Source organism: Xenopus tropicalis, chromosome 5, assembly GCF_000004195.4.
Source record: "Xenopus tropicalis strain Nigerian chromosome 5, UCB_Xtro_10.0, whole genome shotgun sequence".
Classification (NCBI taxonomy): Eukaryota; Metazoa; Chordata; class Amphibia; order Anura; family Pipidae; genus Xenopus; species Xenopus tropicalis.
Window position 1 is genome coordinate 126,562,976 of NC_030681.2, and position 15,890 is coordinate 126,578,865.

The 15,890-nt window shown below is 46.0% G+C and overlaps 2 protein-coding genes across 5 annotated transcripts in view; one reads left to right on the forward strand and one right to left on the reverse strand.

Annotated features, from left to right (window-relative positions):
- Nucleotides 1-357: 357 nt before the first annotated feature.
- snorc (secondary ossification center associated regulator of chondrocyte maturation) lies at nt 358-13,988 on the forward strand. 2 transcript variants are annotated; one of them, XM_002933355.4, is made up of 3 exons: nt 358-1,412; nt 11,580-11,750; nt 13,511-13,988. In XM_002933355.4, exons 1-3 carry the CDS (start codon nt 1,337-1,339, stop codon nt 13,618-13,620), a joined length of 357 nt encoding a protein of 118 aa, XP_002933401.1. In that variant the 5' UTR covers nt 358-1,336; the 3' UTR covers nt 13,621-13,988. The 2 variants fall into 2 exon arrangements, with proteins under 2 accessions (XP_002933401.1, XP_004917854.1); XM_004917797.2 differs by having other exon boundaries at nt 362-1,412; nt 11,577-11,750.
- ngef (neuronal guanine nucleotide exchange factor) overlaps nt 13,921-15,890 on the reverse strand; it is a 62,087-nt gene continuing 60,117 nt past the window's right edge. For all 3 annotated transcript variants that reach the window (XM_002933353.3, XM_031902564.1, XM_004917796.4), the window contains 2 exons: nt 15,524-15,628; nt 13,921-14,651 (listed from right to left, as the gene is read on the reverse strand). In XM_002933353.3, the coding sequence (XP_002933399.1) occupies nt 14,467-14,651; nt 15,524-15,628 (290 nt within the window). In that variant the 3' untranslated portion in view covers nt 13,921-14,466. The remainder of the gene's footprint in view (nt 14,652-15,523; nt 15,629-15,890) is intronic.

Here is a 15,890-nt window from a genome sequence, read left to right on the forward strand (position 1 = left end):
ATGGAATTCATGGCTATCAGGGAATTCCTTCCTAGAGTCGGCTTTACTGATCAGCTTTCAGACTCATAGCCCAGGCAAACAGTGCCCGAGAAACCCATTAGCTGCTCAGGATCTTTATCTGTCAGCCTTTGGTATCATCTGCACTGATTATGGGCAAGACTTTCCTAAGGGCACTGGCACACAGGGAGCTTAGTCGCGAGGCAATTTTGGCGATTTGCCGAAATCACCTGCACAGCGTGTGCCATCCCACCGGCGACTTACATTTTTGCCGGTGGGATGGTAGTTCGGGGAGATTAGTCGCCCGTGACAAGGGAGATTTGTCGCGGGCGACTAATCTCCCCGTGTGCCAGAGCCCAACTCAGCTTCCCTTAAACACACAGGAAAGTCTCTCAATTGTCTGCTTCAGGAGCAGCATTTGTTTTTCACATTAGGAAGACCCTCAAGTTCTCCAATATTAACATTTATGTGCATTATACATCATTTTGTTTAGGAATACAATAAATCCAGAATTCGGTCCCAGATGTGGAAAATCTCAGCCCTTTTTGCAGGATTCCATACTGCAGAAGATTAGTCACATGACTGTAAAGCTCTGAGCAATTTTGAGTCGGTTTTTATGGGCACTGAGTAATACTGTTTGAGCGGAACATACCAATTAACTCACAGGGGGGGGAAGTAAGTCAGCTGAGGTCATTTGGTTGTGATGGAATTGATAGACAATGCACAGTAATTAAACTCTGTTCATGGGAGAATTGACAGAAATGGACCCAAATACCTGTGGATCCCAAGCTTCAGAATCTGATTACTATGTTGCTTGGTTTAGGGAAAACCTTTACCTTGATAAGCAGATATTAGTGTAATAACTTCATTTTACACTGTGTGTGTGTGTGTGCGCGCAAAGCAAAAAGAACCTTGGAAAAGCAAAATGAACAGATTCATGAAGCCTTGGGGCTAAGTAGAAGGAGAAATAATATACAGTAATACCACCAGTGCTTGTATGTGCTACTGACTGCCACAATAAGTACGTTTACAGAACCAAGCCATTGGGTGCCCACTTTAGGCTACATGAAAAGGTAAAACCCTTTATTTAGAAGCAGGATTTTTAAGCAGGAATTTGGGGATGGGTGGTTCAGGTTCTTGACGTGCCCTAGAGGTGGGAGGGCTATGAAAGAAGTGTGAGGTGTCTGGGCTGTGTGTGTGCTTTTCTCTCTTGATCCTCAGCTAAACATTTCCATCCTCGCCGGACAGAGACACCTTTGTTAGCCCCGGAGCAGCAAGGTCCCTTTAGCTTCCACCTCTGCTTCATTCTGCATCTTCTCATCAGTGTCGACAGCCAGACATGCCTTGCGCCGCGGGGACTCCATCGCTCCTGCTGCTGCTCTGTGCCGGGATATTGTTTCCTGCTATGCTCACAGGTAATGTGACAGATATGCACCAGTATAACAGTTTGGGGAATGCGTCAGAATTGAGCCAAATTGTAAGCATAAGTTGCAGCGAGTGGGGCCTATGTTCCGAGCTCACTCCAGAAAGAGAGTGCTGTGAGTGGGCTAAGTCTAGGGATTAGTTAGGGACTTCAGGAGTTAGGCTAAATGGCAATCACACTTACTAAATGTTGTGCCCTGTTGCTCTTTCTTGGGTTCCTCTGATCAGAATATGGCAACCTACCTTTACACCAACCTGTCATTGGAATGCAGTTAAAAGGGAACTTATGCTGACTGTATGGTTCCATATTAATGTGATTGGCTTTTACATGGCTCGTTGGTGTATGGCAGCAGCCAAAATATTCAACATTTCCATTTTGTCATGCTGATGTAATGATTGTAGGCACTACCAGATGAGTTGATTCTGGATATCTAACTACAACTCCCAGCATCCCTATCTATTCAAACAGCGAATGGTCTTCCAGTCTTACAAACCCTGTTGAAGATCACAGTCTGCAGTGATGGGGTTAGGATATATAGAAGTGCCTGCTAGCATCATAACCTTCTATGCGTATTTAATAAATACAAAGTTTATGTGCAAATTTCCCAAAGAGCTATTGGCATCAGAGCATAATGAGCGAATGATTAGTAGGACTATTAATCAGGCCTGGTATTTGGCTGCCGATTGAATGTTGTTGCCGATGAGGGGTATCAATAGTGGGATACAGTTGCACATAGGTTTTGTAGCTGCTCTCAGACACAAACACAGACGTGCACCTATTTGTTACCTCTACTTCTCGGTAAATACGTTGATGTAAGATTTGCGGCCGGATGCAGGGCAGGGTGTGCGCATGGCTGTTGGAGTGGACAAGGTGTCCTTTGTGTAAGGTAACAGGGCGCCTTTCATGCTGCCACTGGCCAGTCGCCCGCTGTGGCTACTACCCCTACTCTGACGCCCGTCGGAACGGTGGCCAAGTCTGCCCAGTGGCCCTGTGATATTCAGCTTTAGTTCCACTGCTCTTCCTTAGGCAGCATCATTGTTAACCCTTTCTGCTTCATGTTCCAGGTATTCTCTGGGTGTTAATGTTGTGCTAGTGAGCTTGACTCTGTTTCATGCACCCATATATGTTTGCAACCTCTAAAAATAAACATTTTTTAATATTTTAAATGTATAGGGCAGATCCTGGAAAAAATGTCCCCGGACCTCTTTAGAATGAAGCATACAGGGAGGTAGAGGTCGTCGTTAGCCAGAGGGTCATATTGCTGATAAGATTGGACTTTGGTCTCATCTGCCAGATGGATGAGAAAATGGGGGTGTTCAGTAGGGGCTGTAGGGTTGTAGTGTGACATCGCCTGCAGCGTTTTGTGGCTGGGGAATGCTGGGAATTGTAGTAGATCAAGTAGGTTTGGTACTGCCAAAGCATGATCCTCTCTGCAGCCATATTGGAGGTGCTTGCATGTGAAATGAGGCCTTCATGTGGGGGGAGGCAGAGGCAAATGAAAAATAGCCGTAGCAACCCCATTCTGGAGCCAGGCAGGGTTGGCAGGGCAGTGCCAGATCTCCCAGTGATGTGTGGAATGCGTATGTTTGTGTGTTCTCTATTCTCAGCAGCTATGTGAAAAGAAAGGGACGCTTCCCCCAGCATGCATAGTGCTGCCCATAGTGCCCTTTCTCAGGGGGGCTGTTGGCTTTGTGTTCCTAGGAAAGCTTTAATATGTGTAACATCTCAGCAGTACTGACCCGTAGCCACTACTCTAGCGCCCCCACTGTTCAGAGAAATGTAGGATAGGGCACTGCTTGCGTATAATGCTGTTCTTTTATGATTCAGTTGATGTGCCTGTAAAGCAGCCCTAAGGAAGCACTGATTGGAAACGTATCTTTATTATGGCAGTAAAAACAACTACAGTGCTGGGCATGGATAGTGCCCTTACCAGCAGGAGTGGGACAAGACTATGGAGGGCCACAGTTCAAGGTTTTAGGTGCACAGTATATTAACAAAATATATACAAAATGATCATTCTGTCTGTGGTCCAGGCCCGCTTATAGGCCCCAGTTCCACTGTATTATGGATAGTTCACAGCTCAGAAGAGTGTTGACAGTACATTGGGCAAGTTCTGGAAAAGCAGGGGCCAGTTGCCTTTTCCATATCAACTACTTCAAATATTTGTCCATCTCCTGCATACAAAGCTGTGTATTCCATTTGCTCCATGCCACATAGGGAGCTGCTAGGCCTCATTAATGTCTAATGGCTTCTTTACATGCAGACATACACATTACATTTGATAGAGGTGCGTAAGGATGGCATAATAATTCCACAGCAGGGTGTAGATATGTTATTTCATTGTGTTTTCATGAATAACTAGGCTTCTGTATGTTTGATAGGTCCATGCCAATAATAGTCTTATTAAAGCACATGTTTTACAACTGGGACAGACCCCACAAAGAGCTTTTTAAAACTACAGACTGATGACCAGCTTGACGGATCATGAGATGTAGGGAAACACTTTAAATAAAAGTCCAAATTTACTGCCTGTCTGACCTCTCATTCTGTGAAAGGGGCTGCTGTAAGATGCCATAGACAGTCACTATTTATTGGCCTGGTGGGGGCTGTTTGGGCCTCTGTGTACTTTTTGTACTATTTTGAAACCCAGTCTAGGCCTGGCTCACAGACACAACTAATCCCACAGATGTTCAGTCGGCTTAAGGTCAGGCCAGGTAAGTTCTTCTATGGCCTTCCCAGAGAACTAGTTGTGTACGGGCCTGACTTTCTGGACAGAGGGGCAACATGGTGGAACAGCAAAGGCTCCTCCTCAGACTGGGACATTGCTTTCACTGGAACCAAAAGCTTTTACCTGACTTTGAGGAATAACCCCCAGACCATTATTCTCCCATGCGTTGCATTGCACAGACTAAATGCCAGATGGAAAAGGGCTGTTGATCATTCCAGGTAACCAGGAAGCACTTCTAAAGTCGAAATGGATAAAGAATAGGAGAGGCCTGTGAAGAAAGATGAGCAATAACAAAAGTCATATTAACCTCTTATAAGCCATGTGATTTTTGGTTGCTGGGGACAGTGACCTGACAATCCGCATTTTCAGTTACAAACAGGAATTTGGCAAAATTGAAGCCCTATTGTATTTCAAACCCATGTAAAATAATGGTTAGTTAATAAGTTGCTTAGAATAGGTAAGTGTGCAACACAGTAAATGTTACATTAATGGTATTATACCCCTTTACCGTGTAGAGCTGAGGTGTTGGTAAGCTTTTCCACATGTCCCAATCCCTGTCTCTCTGTGCCCTTGTGCTTTGCAGCTGAGCTCTTATTGGCCCTAGATATTTCCCAGATTCTTTCCCTTTACAAAGCGCTGGTAAGGCTCCATCTAGCCATGCAGTTTTGACTGGCCATGTTGGGGCTGTTTTTGCTGGAGAAGAGACGCTTACGGCACATGTAAAACTTTTAAAAAACAAATGGAAAGTTGCTCCGGGTGCTTTTCTTGGCACTTTTGCCATTTACATTCACTTTTTTTTCCCTGTTAAAAGCTATGAAGCTGCGTATTAACGGCTAATATAATACATTTTGCAACTGCAGTGCCACCTGCTGGTTAGTACCAGATACAGTCAGAGAGAGATGCATTGAGAAGGAAAACGGTGACCTGTTCTGATGTTATTATGTTTATGAAAGAGCGGAAATCTCAGCAAGGACATCCCTTTTTGTTAGATAAAAGGAGATTTCATCTTAGAATGTTAAAAAAAAGTGTTAGTGCCCAAGGCAAATGCTCCCTGGGCCAGTGCCCTCTCAGCTATTCACTTACCTCCGCCAACATAAAATTTTCACTGCTGCCCCTCCTGCCCTTCTGTTCTTGCCTGATCGTATGGCTCCCAGCAACTGAGCCCAATGTACGTGCCTGGCTGCCCCCGGTTCCGGCCTTGCACACTGTTATATAGACATGCACATGCCCAGCAGGAATGATAAATACAGTGGAAGGATATCTGTGAATTAGAGGAGCTCAGAGTGGAAATGTACTAAGATAGTGCTGCCTCTGTGCAACTGCAGTGCCAAAAGTAAGAGCTTGGGGGGGGGGGGGGGGGGTACCTACAGTATATGCCGGCTATACCCTGCTGACCTGAAACCACAGCAAGTTCCCTCCTTTGTGCCATTTGCTCATTGCATGCATGTGACATACAGCTGGCAGTTAGGGACATGCACATCTGTGGCACAGCCCATTGTATTGCACATGTACTAAGCCAGCAGTGCATGGGAAACATCAACTCTCTGAACCCTGTGCCCATATAGTGCTAGAATATCAATTTGCTGCTTCTATTTGTGCCTGACCCCCCCCCCCCCCCCCCCCCCATATATCTGTGCTGTAATTACACTGTATGTAGTGCTACTATAGGGCAGCGCTGCTCATTCTGCTGTAAATGCGCTCGGGTAACAAGGACTTGGTGCCACAGGCAGAGACACACGGGGTAAAGAGATTCCTGCCCCATTAGAATTGCTAGCGTTACACATGGCGGCCCCCCTGCTGCTGCACCCAGCAGATTTTGACACAAATCACAAAAGTATTCATCTTCCCACTGACATCTGCATGGTGTGTGCACTGACAGCGCCATGCCTTTCATTCTAAACAATTATTCAATTATAAATTACAGGGGAACTCCAACCAAACAGCTTTAGCTTTTTAAAAAGTAAATATAATTTTAAACAACTTTGCAATACACATTAAAGAATATGCAGCCTTTTCATGATATTTAATGTAATAATATGGTTTGGAACAGTTACCTGAGCCCCGCCCCCTGTTCCCCTGCTGATCTGACTGCTTTGAGATTCAAAATGTAACAGTAATGACTGTCCCCAGCCTGTATCCTCCAAATCCCACAATGCCCTGCACGCATGATGTCAGTAAGGAAAGGAACATCACAGTGCAATGCATTGTGGGTTATGTAGTTCCTGCATGCTGTCTGTAAGCTGCAGAGAAATTGTTATAATTTGTAACATCAATGTTTTAGTTCTTTCTCCCCTGTCAGAATTACAAATGATGTGGGGCTAAGCCACGTGCCATTAGCATTAAAGTGAATCTGCAACAGGGAAACAGATTCAACACATCAGTTAATGTCGCTTCTCCAGCAGAATCCTGCATAGTAATCTGTTTTTCAAAAACAGACTCTCTTTTTATATTTAATTTTGAAATTTCACATGTGGCTAGCCATATTCTTCATTTCCCAGGGTGCCATGGCCACATGACCTGAGCTCTGATAAACTTCAGTCACACTTTACTGCTGAGCTGCAAGTTGGAGTGATATCATCCCCCTCCCAGCAGCCAATCAGCAGAACAATGGGAAGGGAGGAAGATAGCAACGCCATGGCACCTCTGCTGAAGGATCAGGCATTTCAGGCAGCTTCAAAACTGCTCCATGTGCCATTAGGGCTCTGGCACACGGGGCGATGAGTCTCCCGCCACAAATCTCCCGTGTCTCGGGCGACTAATCTCCCCGTGTGCCAGAGCCCTTAGAGACAAAAGGTAGTGACACCACAAATACATACCAATTAGAGACAGTGGGAACTTTAGTTACCTGAAGCCTAGAGAAGGTTTCTGCATTAGATTATATCAAAATCAAGTCAGGAATCATGCCCCACCTAGAGGTTGGTAGACATGAGAATAGCATGTAAGCAGGACAGGAGAAACAGCCAAGTCCAGACAAGACTTGGCAAATAACACTGAGAAGGAGAAACTATAGTTATTTGATCACAGCAATGCCATAAAGACAAAGGCACCAAGTGGGTTCTCCGCCAGGGTAGTAAACACCAATCCACTTAGCTTTGCCCCTGACATCAGTGTAGCAGAGACAGAGCATTGCCTGTGCACAAACAGTGAGAATGCAAGAGTATGGTTATAGGGGCAGTACAGTGCCATTTTCAACATGACTTTAATGGAAATGGCTAATGTGGTTGTAAAGGAGAACTAAGGCCTATGTAATACCTTGGCCCCACTCCCAAACTGCACCACAGGGTCCACTTAAAGGGGTCCCCTTTTTTTAAATCAATGGTGCAAGGAATAGTGCTGCACATACTATTTTCCTACTGGTTTAATTAGGAGATACAGTAGCTATGGTTTTTGTTATTTCCCCTCTCTTCAATAAGCTACAGCCTGTTGTTATAAAGAGCAGTATATAGACTACTGCCACACGTGGGCGATTCTCGGGCTGCAGATAAATGTGGGCAGAGAAACCACACTTTTGTTCCTTAGGGAAAGGTCACACGGGGCAGGTTGTCAGCCTGCGGCACACAGAGCAGATTTTGGCTAGAATTGCCACATTTTCTGGGTTTTAAAGCCAGACAGGGGAAGCATGATGATGTTGGGGGCAAGGTTATTATATCCACTGGACGCATTGCAGAGAATTTCTGCTCAGTTTTCAGAAAGTTGAAAACCAGGCAAAAGGTTTAGACGTAGGGAGCCCCTTTCACTTTGCTCATTGCGATCAGGAAATAGAATGTGGCTTTACCTTAGATATTTCCTATTTAAAACAAAATGCAAAACTTATGTTTAGCACCTGATCACTGTACTGACTGTGAAATAGAGAGTATACTGTCCCTTTAAATATCCCTGCCTGCTAAACCTTGTTCTGAAAGGCAGAGTAGCGCAGCGGGGTTGGCGGCCGGTTGGCCAAATCATCGCTCGGCTGAAGCCGGGTCTGGATTCCCTAATGGCACATGGGATTTGTCTCTGGTTGGTGAAAATTAATAAATCCTCTTTTTCTCCGCTTGTGTAAATAAATCTAGATTTAGTACTGAAATCCAGTATGGAAGTGAGTGGATTGGCCTTTCTCTGCTGGTGTATTTACAACCCTTTTGCCCATTAGCCCAAATGCCACCATGATGCCCCACTGGGTCGTTATCAAGAGCAGAGTGTTAGCAGCTCTGTGTTACATCTCTGGCACAAAATGCCCATGAAGTCGGCACATAGGTAAGTGCTCCTTTCTAACAGGTAATGGACCCGCCGCTATAGGAGCATCTGCCTCCTGTGCCGTTGGGCTGCAGCCTATACATAGGGAGAATATAGAGTTTCTCTGCAATTATCTTGTCACAAGCCATCCGCCCTTCTGAGCTCTGGAGGTGTTGAATAGAATAGCGTTTTACATAACAATAGCAATTTTATCTGTGATTTTGAGTGAATCATATTTCATTCTTCTGTGGATGTCTCTGCCTCTCCCCCAGCTGCCCCCCCAGAGAGCGCTCATGATTCTGCCCTTGATGCTGCCTCCTCTTTAGCATTGGCCCCTCACAAGTCTCCTGATGGCTGTGGGAAGTTCCGCGGGTTATGGGATGGGCACCTGACATGGCTGCTCTCACTTGCCCTTAAACTGCCCCCATAGTTTTGCTGGATAGCGCTCATCTCTTCTATATTCTTCCACTGTTCCCCATTAATAATAAATGCTTATTGCCAGCCTCAGACTGAGATTCAAACTAGGTGAAGTACACAGAGGCCCAAACAGCCCCACCAGCCCAATAAATAGTGACTGTCTATGGCATCTTACAGCAGCCCCTCTGGCATTTGCCTGAAGCCACTGATTGCCAGTCCAGCCCTGCTTATTGCAAATATATTATTAAGGGCTGATTAAAAATCAATTGCCCTAAAAACTTCTATTCCTTGCAGAATTCCCACAAAATTATTGGGAATGAATGAACTATGCCTGATGTTGGTTGGGAATTTGTATTTTACTTTTATTTTATTTTTGAAATAAGCAAAATTCAATGCAGACAAATAAAGGCAGAAAATCAGCATAAAATAATTGCCAAAGGCGAGCAGCTCCTCCCAGGCAGCAGAATATTCCATTTCACTCCAGATATCTCATGCAGCCACAAATGTAGTTCCTGTAGGCGGTTCCACTGTATGCGGGGAGGGTGAAACCCTATGAATTAACCTAAATTATACCAAAAATATTAATACTCATTTTCAGAAATGTATATCCAGATAGTAATTAATGACTAAAAAAAGTGTTTCCCAAATATCCTGCCCCTCAAACCCTGGGGAGACAGACTGCAGTAGTTTCCCAGAGGCACTGCCCAAGCTGTAGGAGAAGTTTCCCAGAGGCGCTGCCCAAGCTGTAGGAGACGTTTCCCAGAGGCACTGCCCAAGCTGTAGGAGAAGTTTCCCAGAGGCGCTGCCCAAGCTGTAGGAGAAGTTTCCCAGAGGCACTGCCCAAGCTGTAGGAGAAGTTTCCCAGAGGCGCTGCCCAAGCTGTAGGAGAAGTTTCCCAGAGGCGCTGCCCAAGCTGTAGGAGAAGTTTCCCAGAGGCACTGCCCAAGCTGTAGGAGAAGTTTCCCAGAGGCGCTGCCCAAGCTGTAGGAGAAGTTTCCCAGAGGCGCTGCCCAAGCTGTAGGAGAAGTTTCCCAGAGGCACTGCCCAAGCTGTAGGAGAAGTTTCCCAGAGGCGCTGCCCAAGCTGTAGGAGAAGTTTCCCAGAGGCGCTGCCCAAGCTGTAGGAGAAGTTTCCCAGAGGCACTGCCCAAGCTGTAGGAGAAGTTTCACAGAAGCACTGCCCAAGCTGTAGGAGAAGTTTCCCAGAGGCGCTGCCCAAGCTGTAGGAGAAGTTTCACAGAAGCACTGCCCAAGCTGTAGGAGAAGTTTCACAGAAGCACTGCCCAAGCTGTAGGAGAAGTTTCCCAGAGGCACTGCCCAAGCTGTAGGAGAAGTTTCCCAGAGGCGCTGCCCAAGCTGTAGAAGACGTTTCCCAGACGCGCTGCCCAAGCTGTAGGAGAAGTTTCCCAGACGCACTGCCCAAGCTGTAGGAGAAGTTTCCCAGAGGCGCTGCCCAAGCTGTAGGAGAAGTTTCCCAGAGGCGCTGCCCAAGCTGTAGGAGACGTTTCCCAGACGCGCTGCCCAAGCTGTAGAAGTTTCCAAGAGGCACTGCCCAAGCTGTAGGAGAAGTTTCCCAGAGGCACTGCCCAAGCTGTAGGAGAAGTTTCCCAGAGGCACTGCCCAAGCTGTAGGAGAAGTTTCCCAGAGGCACTGCCCAAGCTGTAGGAGAAGTTTCCCAGAGGCACTGCCCAAGCTGTAGGAGACGTTTCCCAGAGGCACTGCCCAAGCTGTAGGAGACGTTTCCCAGACGCACTGCCCAAGCTGTAGGAGAAGTTTCACAGAAGCACTGCCCAAGCTGTAGGAGACGTTTCCCAGACGCACTGCCCAAGCTGTAGGAGACGTTTCCCAGAGGCACTGCCCAAGCTGTAGGAGAAGTTTCCCAGAGGCGCTGCCCAAGCTGTGGTAGACGTTTCCCAGAGGCGCTGCCCAAGCTGTAGGAGACGTTTCCCAGACGCGCTGCCCAAGCTGTAGGAGAAGTTTCCCAGAGGCACTGCCCAAGCTGTAGGAGAAGTTTCCCAGAGGCACTGCCCAAGCTGTAGGAGAAGTTTCCCAGAGGCACTGCCCAAGCTGTGGTAGACGTTTCCCAGAGGCACTGCCCAAGCTGTAGGAGAAGTTTCCCAGAGGCACTGCCCAAGCTGTAGGAGAAGTTTCCCAGAGGCACTGCCCAAGCTGTAGGAGAAGTTTCCCAGAGGCACTGCCCAAGCTGTAGGAGACGTTTCCCAGACGCACTGCCCAAGCTGTAGGAGACGTTTCACAGAAGCACTGCCCAAGCTGTAGGAGACGTTTCCCAGACGCACTGCCCAAGCTGTAGGAGAAGTTTCACAGAAGCACTGCCCAAGCTGTAGGAGAAGTTTCACAGAAGCACTGCCCAAGCTGTAGGAGACGTTTCCCAGAGGCACTGCCCAAGCTGTAGGAGAAGTTTCACAGAAGCACTGCCCAAGCTGTAGGAGACGTTTCCCAGACGCACTGCCCAAGCTGTAGGAGACGTTTCCCAGAGGCGCTGCCCAAGCTGTAGGAGACGTTTCCCAGACGCACTGCCCAAGCTGTAGGAGAAGTTTCCCAGACGCACTGCCCAAGCTGTAGGAGAAGTTTCCCAGAAGCACTGCCCAAGCTGTAGGAGAAGTTTCACAGAAGCACTGCCCAAGCTGTAGGAGAAGTTTCCCAGAGGCACTGCCCAAGCTGTAGGAGAAGTTTCACAGAAGCACTGCCCAAGCTGTAGGAGACGTTAGCCATGTTTCTGTGCATCTGCTCTACTGCTTAGTAAGATTAACTCATGATGTATTGGGCTTTTATTCAGCAGGGTATCCTCAGGCGGCAGCCCCCACTCACTGGTTTGAGCCTCCAGAGCTACCATCAGGTGTAGAACCCCTAGAAACCACACCATCAGTCCGCCTTTCCGATGTAACTGGCATTCCCCCTGATGCTTCTGAACCAGATCCCACGCATGAAGACCCTCTGGGAAATGATGATGGTAAGTGCCATTCTTACAGCTCAGTAATATTAGTGCTATTGCAGTCATAACCAAGCTCCTATCAGAAGATTATTTACTGGATACAAGGACTGCCATGTTTCCAGGTAGTTTTAGGGGATTTGTAGGCAATGAGTGATTTTGCACATGTTGGCCCCACCTCCTGAGCTAAAACGTTTAGGGCCCATATTGTGAGCAAGCTTGCACCAGCTGTTTTGCCTCCACAAGGTTGAGCTGGATGCTGGTTTCTTTGTCAGTCTGCCAGTGCCCTTAGGCATTTTGTTCACCACTGCCATAAGGCAAAATGCCCCTCAGTCTGTTATTGACAGGAACAATGACCCAGGGGAGTCAGCCCAACAGTTACAGAACCACTGCTCTATGTTAACATGAAGAGAGTTAGAAGGATTAAACTTGATAGACCTAATTGACTATGTTGCTAGGCTGGACAAACGAAGCTCAGTATATTGGGCTCATGTTGAACAAACATCTATGTGGCCCGGTTAGGGTAATGGCCCTCTAGGTGATTTCCTAGCATTGGAGAAGGTCAAAATGCTAAAAACTGCCCCACATTCAAGGTAATGGGAATCACTACTACGTACAGAATCATGTCTAGTGACAGTTGTGTCTTACCCTTTAACAGGACCCAGTGCTAATTCCCAATCACTGTGAACTTCTACCATATTGTTCCCCATTCATGCAGTGAGAAAACACTTGGGGGGGTGACAAAATGCTAGGAATTGCCCCGTGTACAATTACCCTTAAGGCTTGTGGCACACAGGGAGATTTGTCACTTGTGGTTAAATCTCGGCCTTCCCCCCAGCACTACAGTGGATCACTGATGGAAAGGCACAGGGAAACACTATCACTGATTCAATATCTCTCGTCATTCTCTCTTCATGCAGTCAGATTTTGATTGACGTCTCTGAGAGGGGGTTGCACCCTTTGCCTAGATGTATCAGAGCTCACTCTTTCAAAATCACTCTTTTCGAAATCCTGTCTCTCTACATTCAGGGTTTATGCCGGAAACAGTTATTAGATTTTTTTTGTTTGTTTGTTCTGATGTTGGTTATGTTGTTAGCGTTATCTCAAATAACTGATTCCAATACAGACAAAATCTTCTAATAGGAAGGGAATAGGAAAAGAGACAGATGCTGACAAAGGGATGGTAGTGAGTAACTTGAATAGTTTTGAAACCTAAAAACACTTTTAATAATATTTAGAAAGATTATTTTCATAAGACGGAGCGAATATTACATTTTCATTTTTGTGATCGATTCCTTTAAAGAAACAGTTCAGTGTCAAAATGAAACTGTAACTGTTCAGTTCAGATTCAAATGCAAACTAACTGAAGAGTTATGGCCCATATGGCCCCCCCTTCAAGTCACTGATTGGTTACTGACTGCTAACAGCTTAGAGAGCTGAAAGCAGGAAGTGGTGTTCTGGCTATTATGTTAGACATCTGCCACTCCAGCCTTTACAGATTACATTTTTACCTCACTAACTATATTACAAACATTTTTTATTGTGCTCAGTCTGTCCATTTTGCCCAGTTTCATTTTTACAATGAACTGTTCCTTTAAAGTCGATTTTAGAAAAGTTCTGTGGCACTGCAGTGTGAATGCTGGGAAACTTCTTTATGATAATAGTGTCTGAAACTCAAGGCCAGTGTGACCCCTGTGGCCAGGCCTGTAAGCAAATGCAGCTGCAAACTGCCCTCCATTTTTACTATAATGCTCTCATCAGTTCCTTCATATCCTTTGCAGGTTCCTTGGGTCCCGGTGCCGTTGCTGCAATAGTCCTGGCCGCCCTACTGGGCACCTCTGTCCTCATTGCGCTCATCGTTATCACCCTTAGGAAGTTCTCTGCTCCCTAAAACTAAAGTCAATGTACAGCTACAAACAGTGGGATCACAGTTGCCCAGGTGCCAAGGCAAGACGACAAAGTGAGCAGATACTGCAGATGGAGCCCTGTTTTATTACCCTGGCTTTATACACCAAGCATTGTTTCCGGGGGGTGGGGAGGGGGGGACACATCCTCGGGACCCAGAAGACATCATTGTGCAAGAGCGACGCCTGATAGTGCCATGTTATTCACGTGCATTATTTAATTAGCAACATTTCTGAACATAAAAATTTATATCAAACTTTGCTTAGAAACTCTTAAAAGATAAACATCTTTACAATCTGTCGACATTTATTTGGATTCACGTCATTCCCATAAATAAAGATTCTGTTCTTACGACGTCATTCTTTTATTCCGGCCCACGGAGGGAATGGGCAGAATGGCCGGCACAAGCCCGTTGTCCATAACGAAACAGATCCAAACAAACAAGGGACCCCACCTGCAAAATGTTTGCTTACTTGAATGTTCACAGACAAATACTGTAAATCTTCTCCACCAATTAAATCTTTTTTTTTTTCCACAGCTGATGGCATAAAACACTACACATACTGTACATTTGCCTGTGTCCCACTGCCCCTCCATATATAGATATATATATATCCGTGTCCATTCTGAACTCTGCTTATACACTGTCATTCACACACTGGGCTGCAGAGGGCATCCTTGCTAGAATCACAATGCCATTTGCTGTACATCAGTAACACAATGCTGGATGTATATCATGTACATATATCTCTATAGAATATTTGCGTTGTGCTGCAGACTGATCCTCTGCCCTGTGCATGCTGCCCTGGGGGCTTGTCCCTTAATCGGGGGGTCACTGCCGTGTTCTGCTTCCCATCTTCCGTCGGTCTTTGTTCTGGCTGCCTTCCTCAGGTTTGTGCACCCGAAAACATTCCTTGAGGTTCTGTGTCCGGATATTGGGGTTCAGTATTTCTTCTACAACGGTGCGGGGGAACCAGCCTTTCTCCTGGTCATGCAAACGCTCTCCGAAAACCCAACCTGTGTGTCATGGAAGAAAATGCATCCATTTAATGTCAGAAATAACCACCTTATCTGTTGACTGACTACATAGTAAAAGTGACAAACTCTTGCAGTAACCCACAGATGCCTAGACTGAGATCCAAAATAACCTAATAAAAAGCATTGGGATATGGCAGCATTTTCCAGATTGATTTGTTCCTTTGGAATCAGACCCCCTTTGCATAGTTATAAATTTGGCGCAATGTTTGGCAGACAAATGAAATTGTACATCAGCGAGTACCCACTGGGCCCTCTATAGACTCCTTGGCCCCCCAACAGTCGCAGAGTCTGTTCCACTCCTGTAATAACATGAAGATAGGCAAGCAGCACTAGAAACAAAGAGCAGCTGGGAAGTTGCTCAGATTAAGTTTCTTTAAGACAGGAGCAACTCTATTCTATTTATTAAAGCTTATACATGTGCATCGTGGCTAATGTTCTTAAACCCAAAAAGAACTGCTATAATGGCCTATATAGCAACACAACTACATAGTAACGTGTTTTTATTGCTATTAAATATGCCCAATCCTCTGTATAATGTAATATTATGTAGGTAAACACAATAGTGCTGAGTTGTGCAGTATAGGGCAAGGCACCCATTACTGCCGACATCAGACAAAATGGTTTGAACCCCCCGCCCTGATGGATAAAGCAGAAACTTGCTGTTCTTGAGTGTCTCATTCCCACTGGCTTTTCCTGTGTTTGGACTGCTCCCATCACCTGTGATTGCCATTGTATGTGCAGCCTGTCACTTTCCCTTTATTCGGCCCCTCGCCCTGTCACTCAGTGATTAGGCCTTTTGGCACCGGGCAGTCCCATGGGGCTCTGCTCCTGTCACTGTGAGAGGCACGTACCGTCTTCCGTTTTATCCAGGACGTTGAGAATATCGGCAAGGTCTAGCGACAGCTCATCTGGCTCCTGGGAAACGTACGGATGGACACACTGTACCTGAGGGCAGTCTAATGGAAATAAAAAAAGATATAAAACAATATGGAGGATTTGGATAACCATGGGGAAATCAGAGAATACACTCTAACATAAAGAAAACGCAGGTGAACAGGAAAGGCTCCAAATCTGCCCGAAAAATGTTTCTTACCAAGAAAAGAGTTGGGAATACTGAAGATTTACTAGATTATTTCAGAAATGAAAGATATTACAAGAATCAGGGGTTTCTCTCCCCATATCCCCATAAGGTGCTATTTATACAATTATTAAGACAAA

Bases quoted from the DNA above. Each gene is read 5' to 3' on its own strand.
- snorc (XM_004917797.2), top strand. From the start codon at position 1,337: ATGCCTTGCGCCGCGGGGACTCCATCGCTCCTGCTGCTGCTCTGTGCC. The intron at 1,413-11,576 runs GTAATGTGACAG...GCTTTTATTCAG, and splicing joins GTTTCCTGCTATGCTCACAG to CAGGGTATCCTCAGGCGGCA. The intron at 11,751-13,510 runs GTAAGTGCCATT...TATCCTTTGCAG, and splicing joins CCCTCTGGGAAATGATGATG to GTTCCTTGGGTCCCGGTGCC.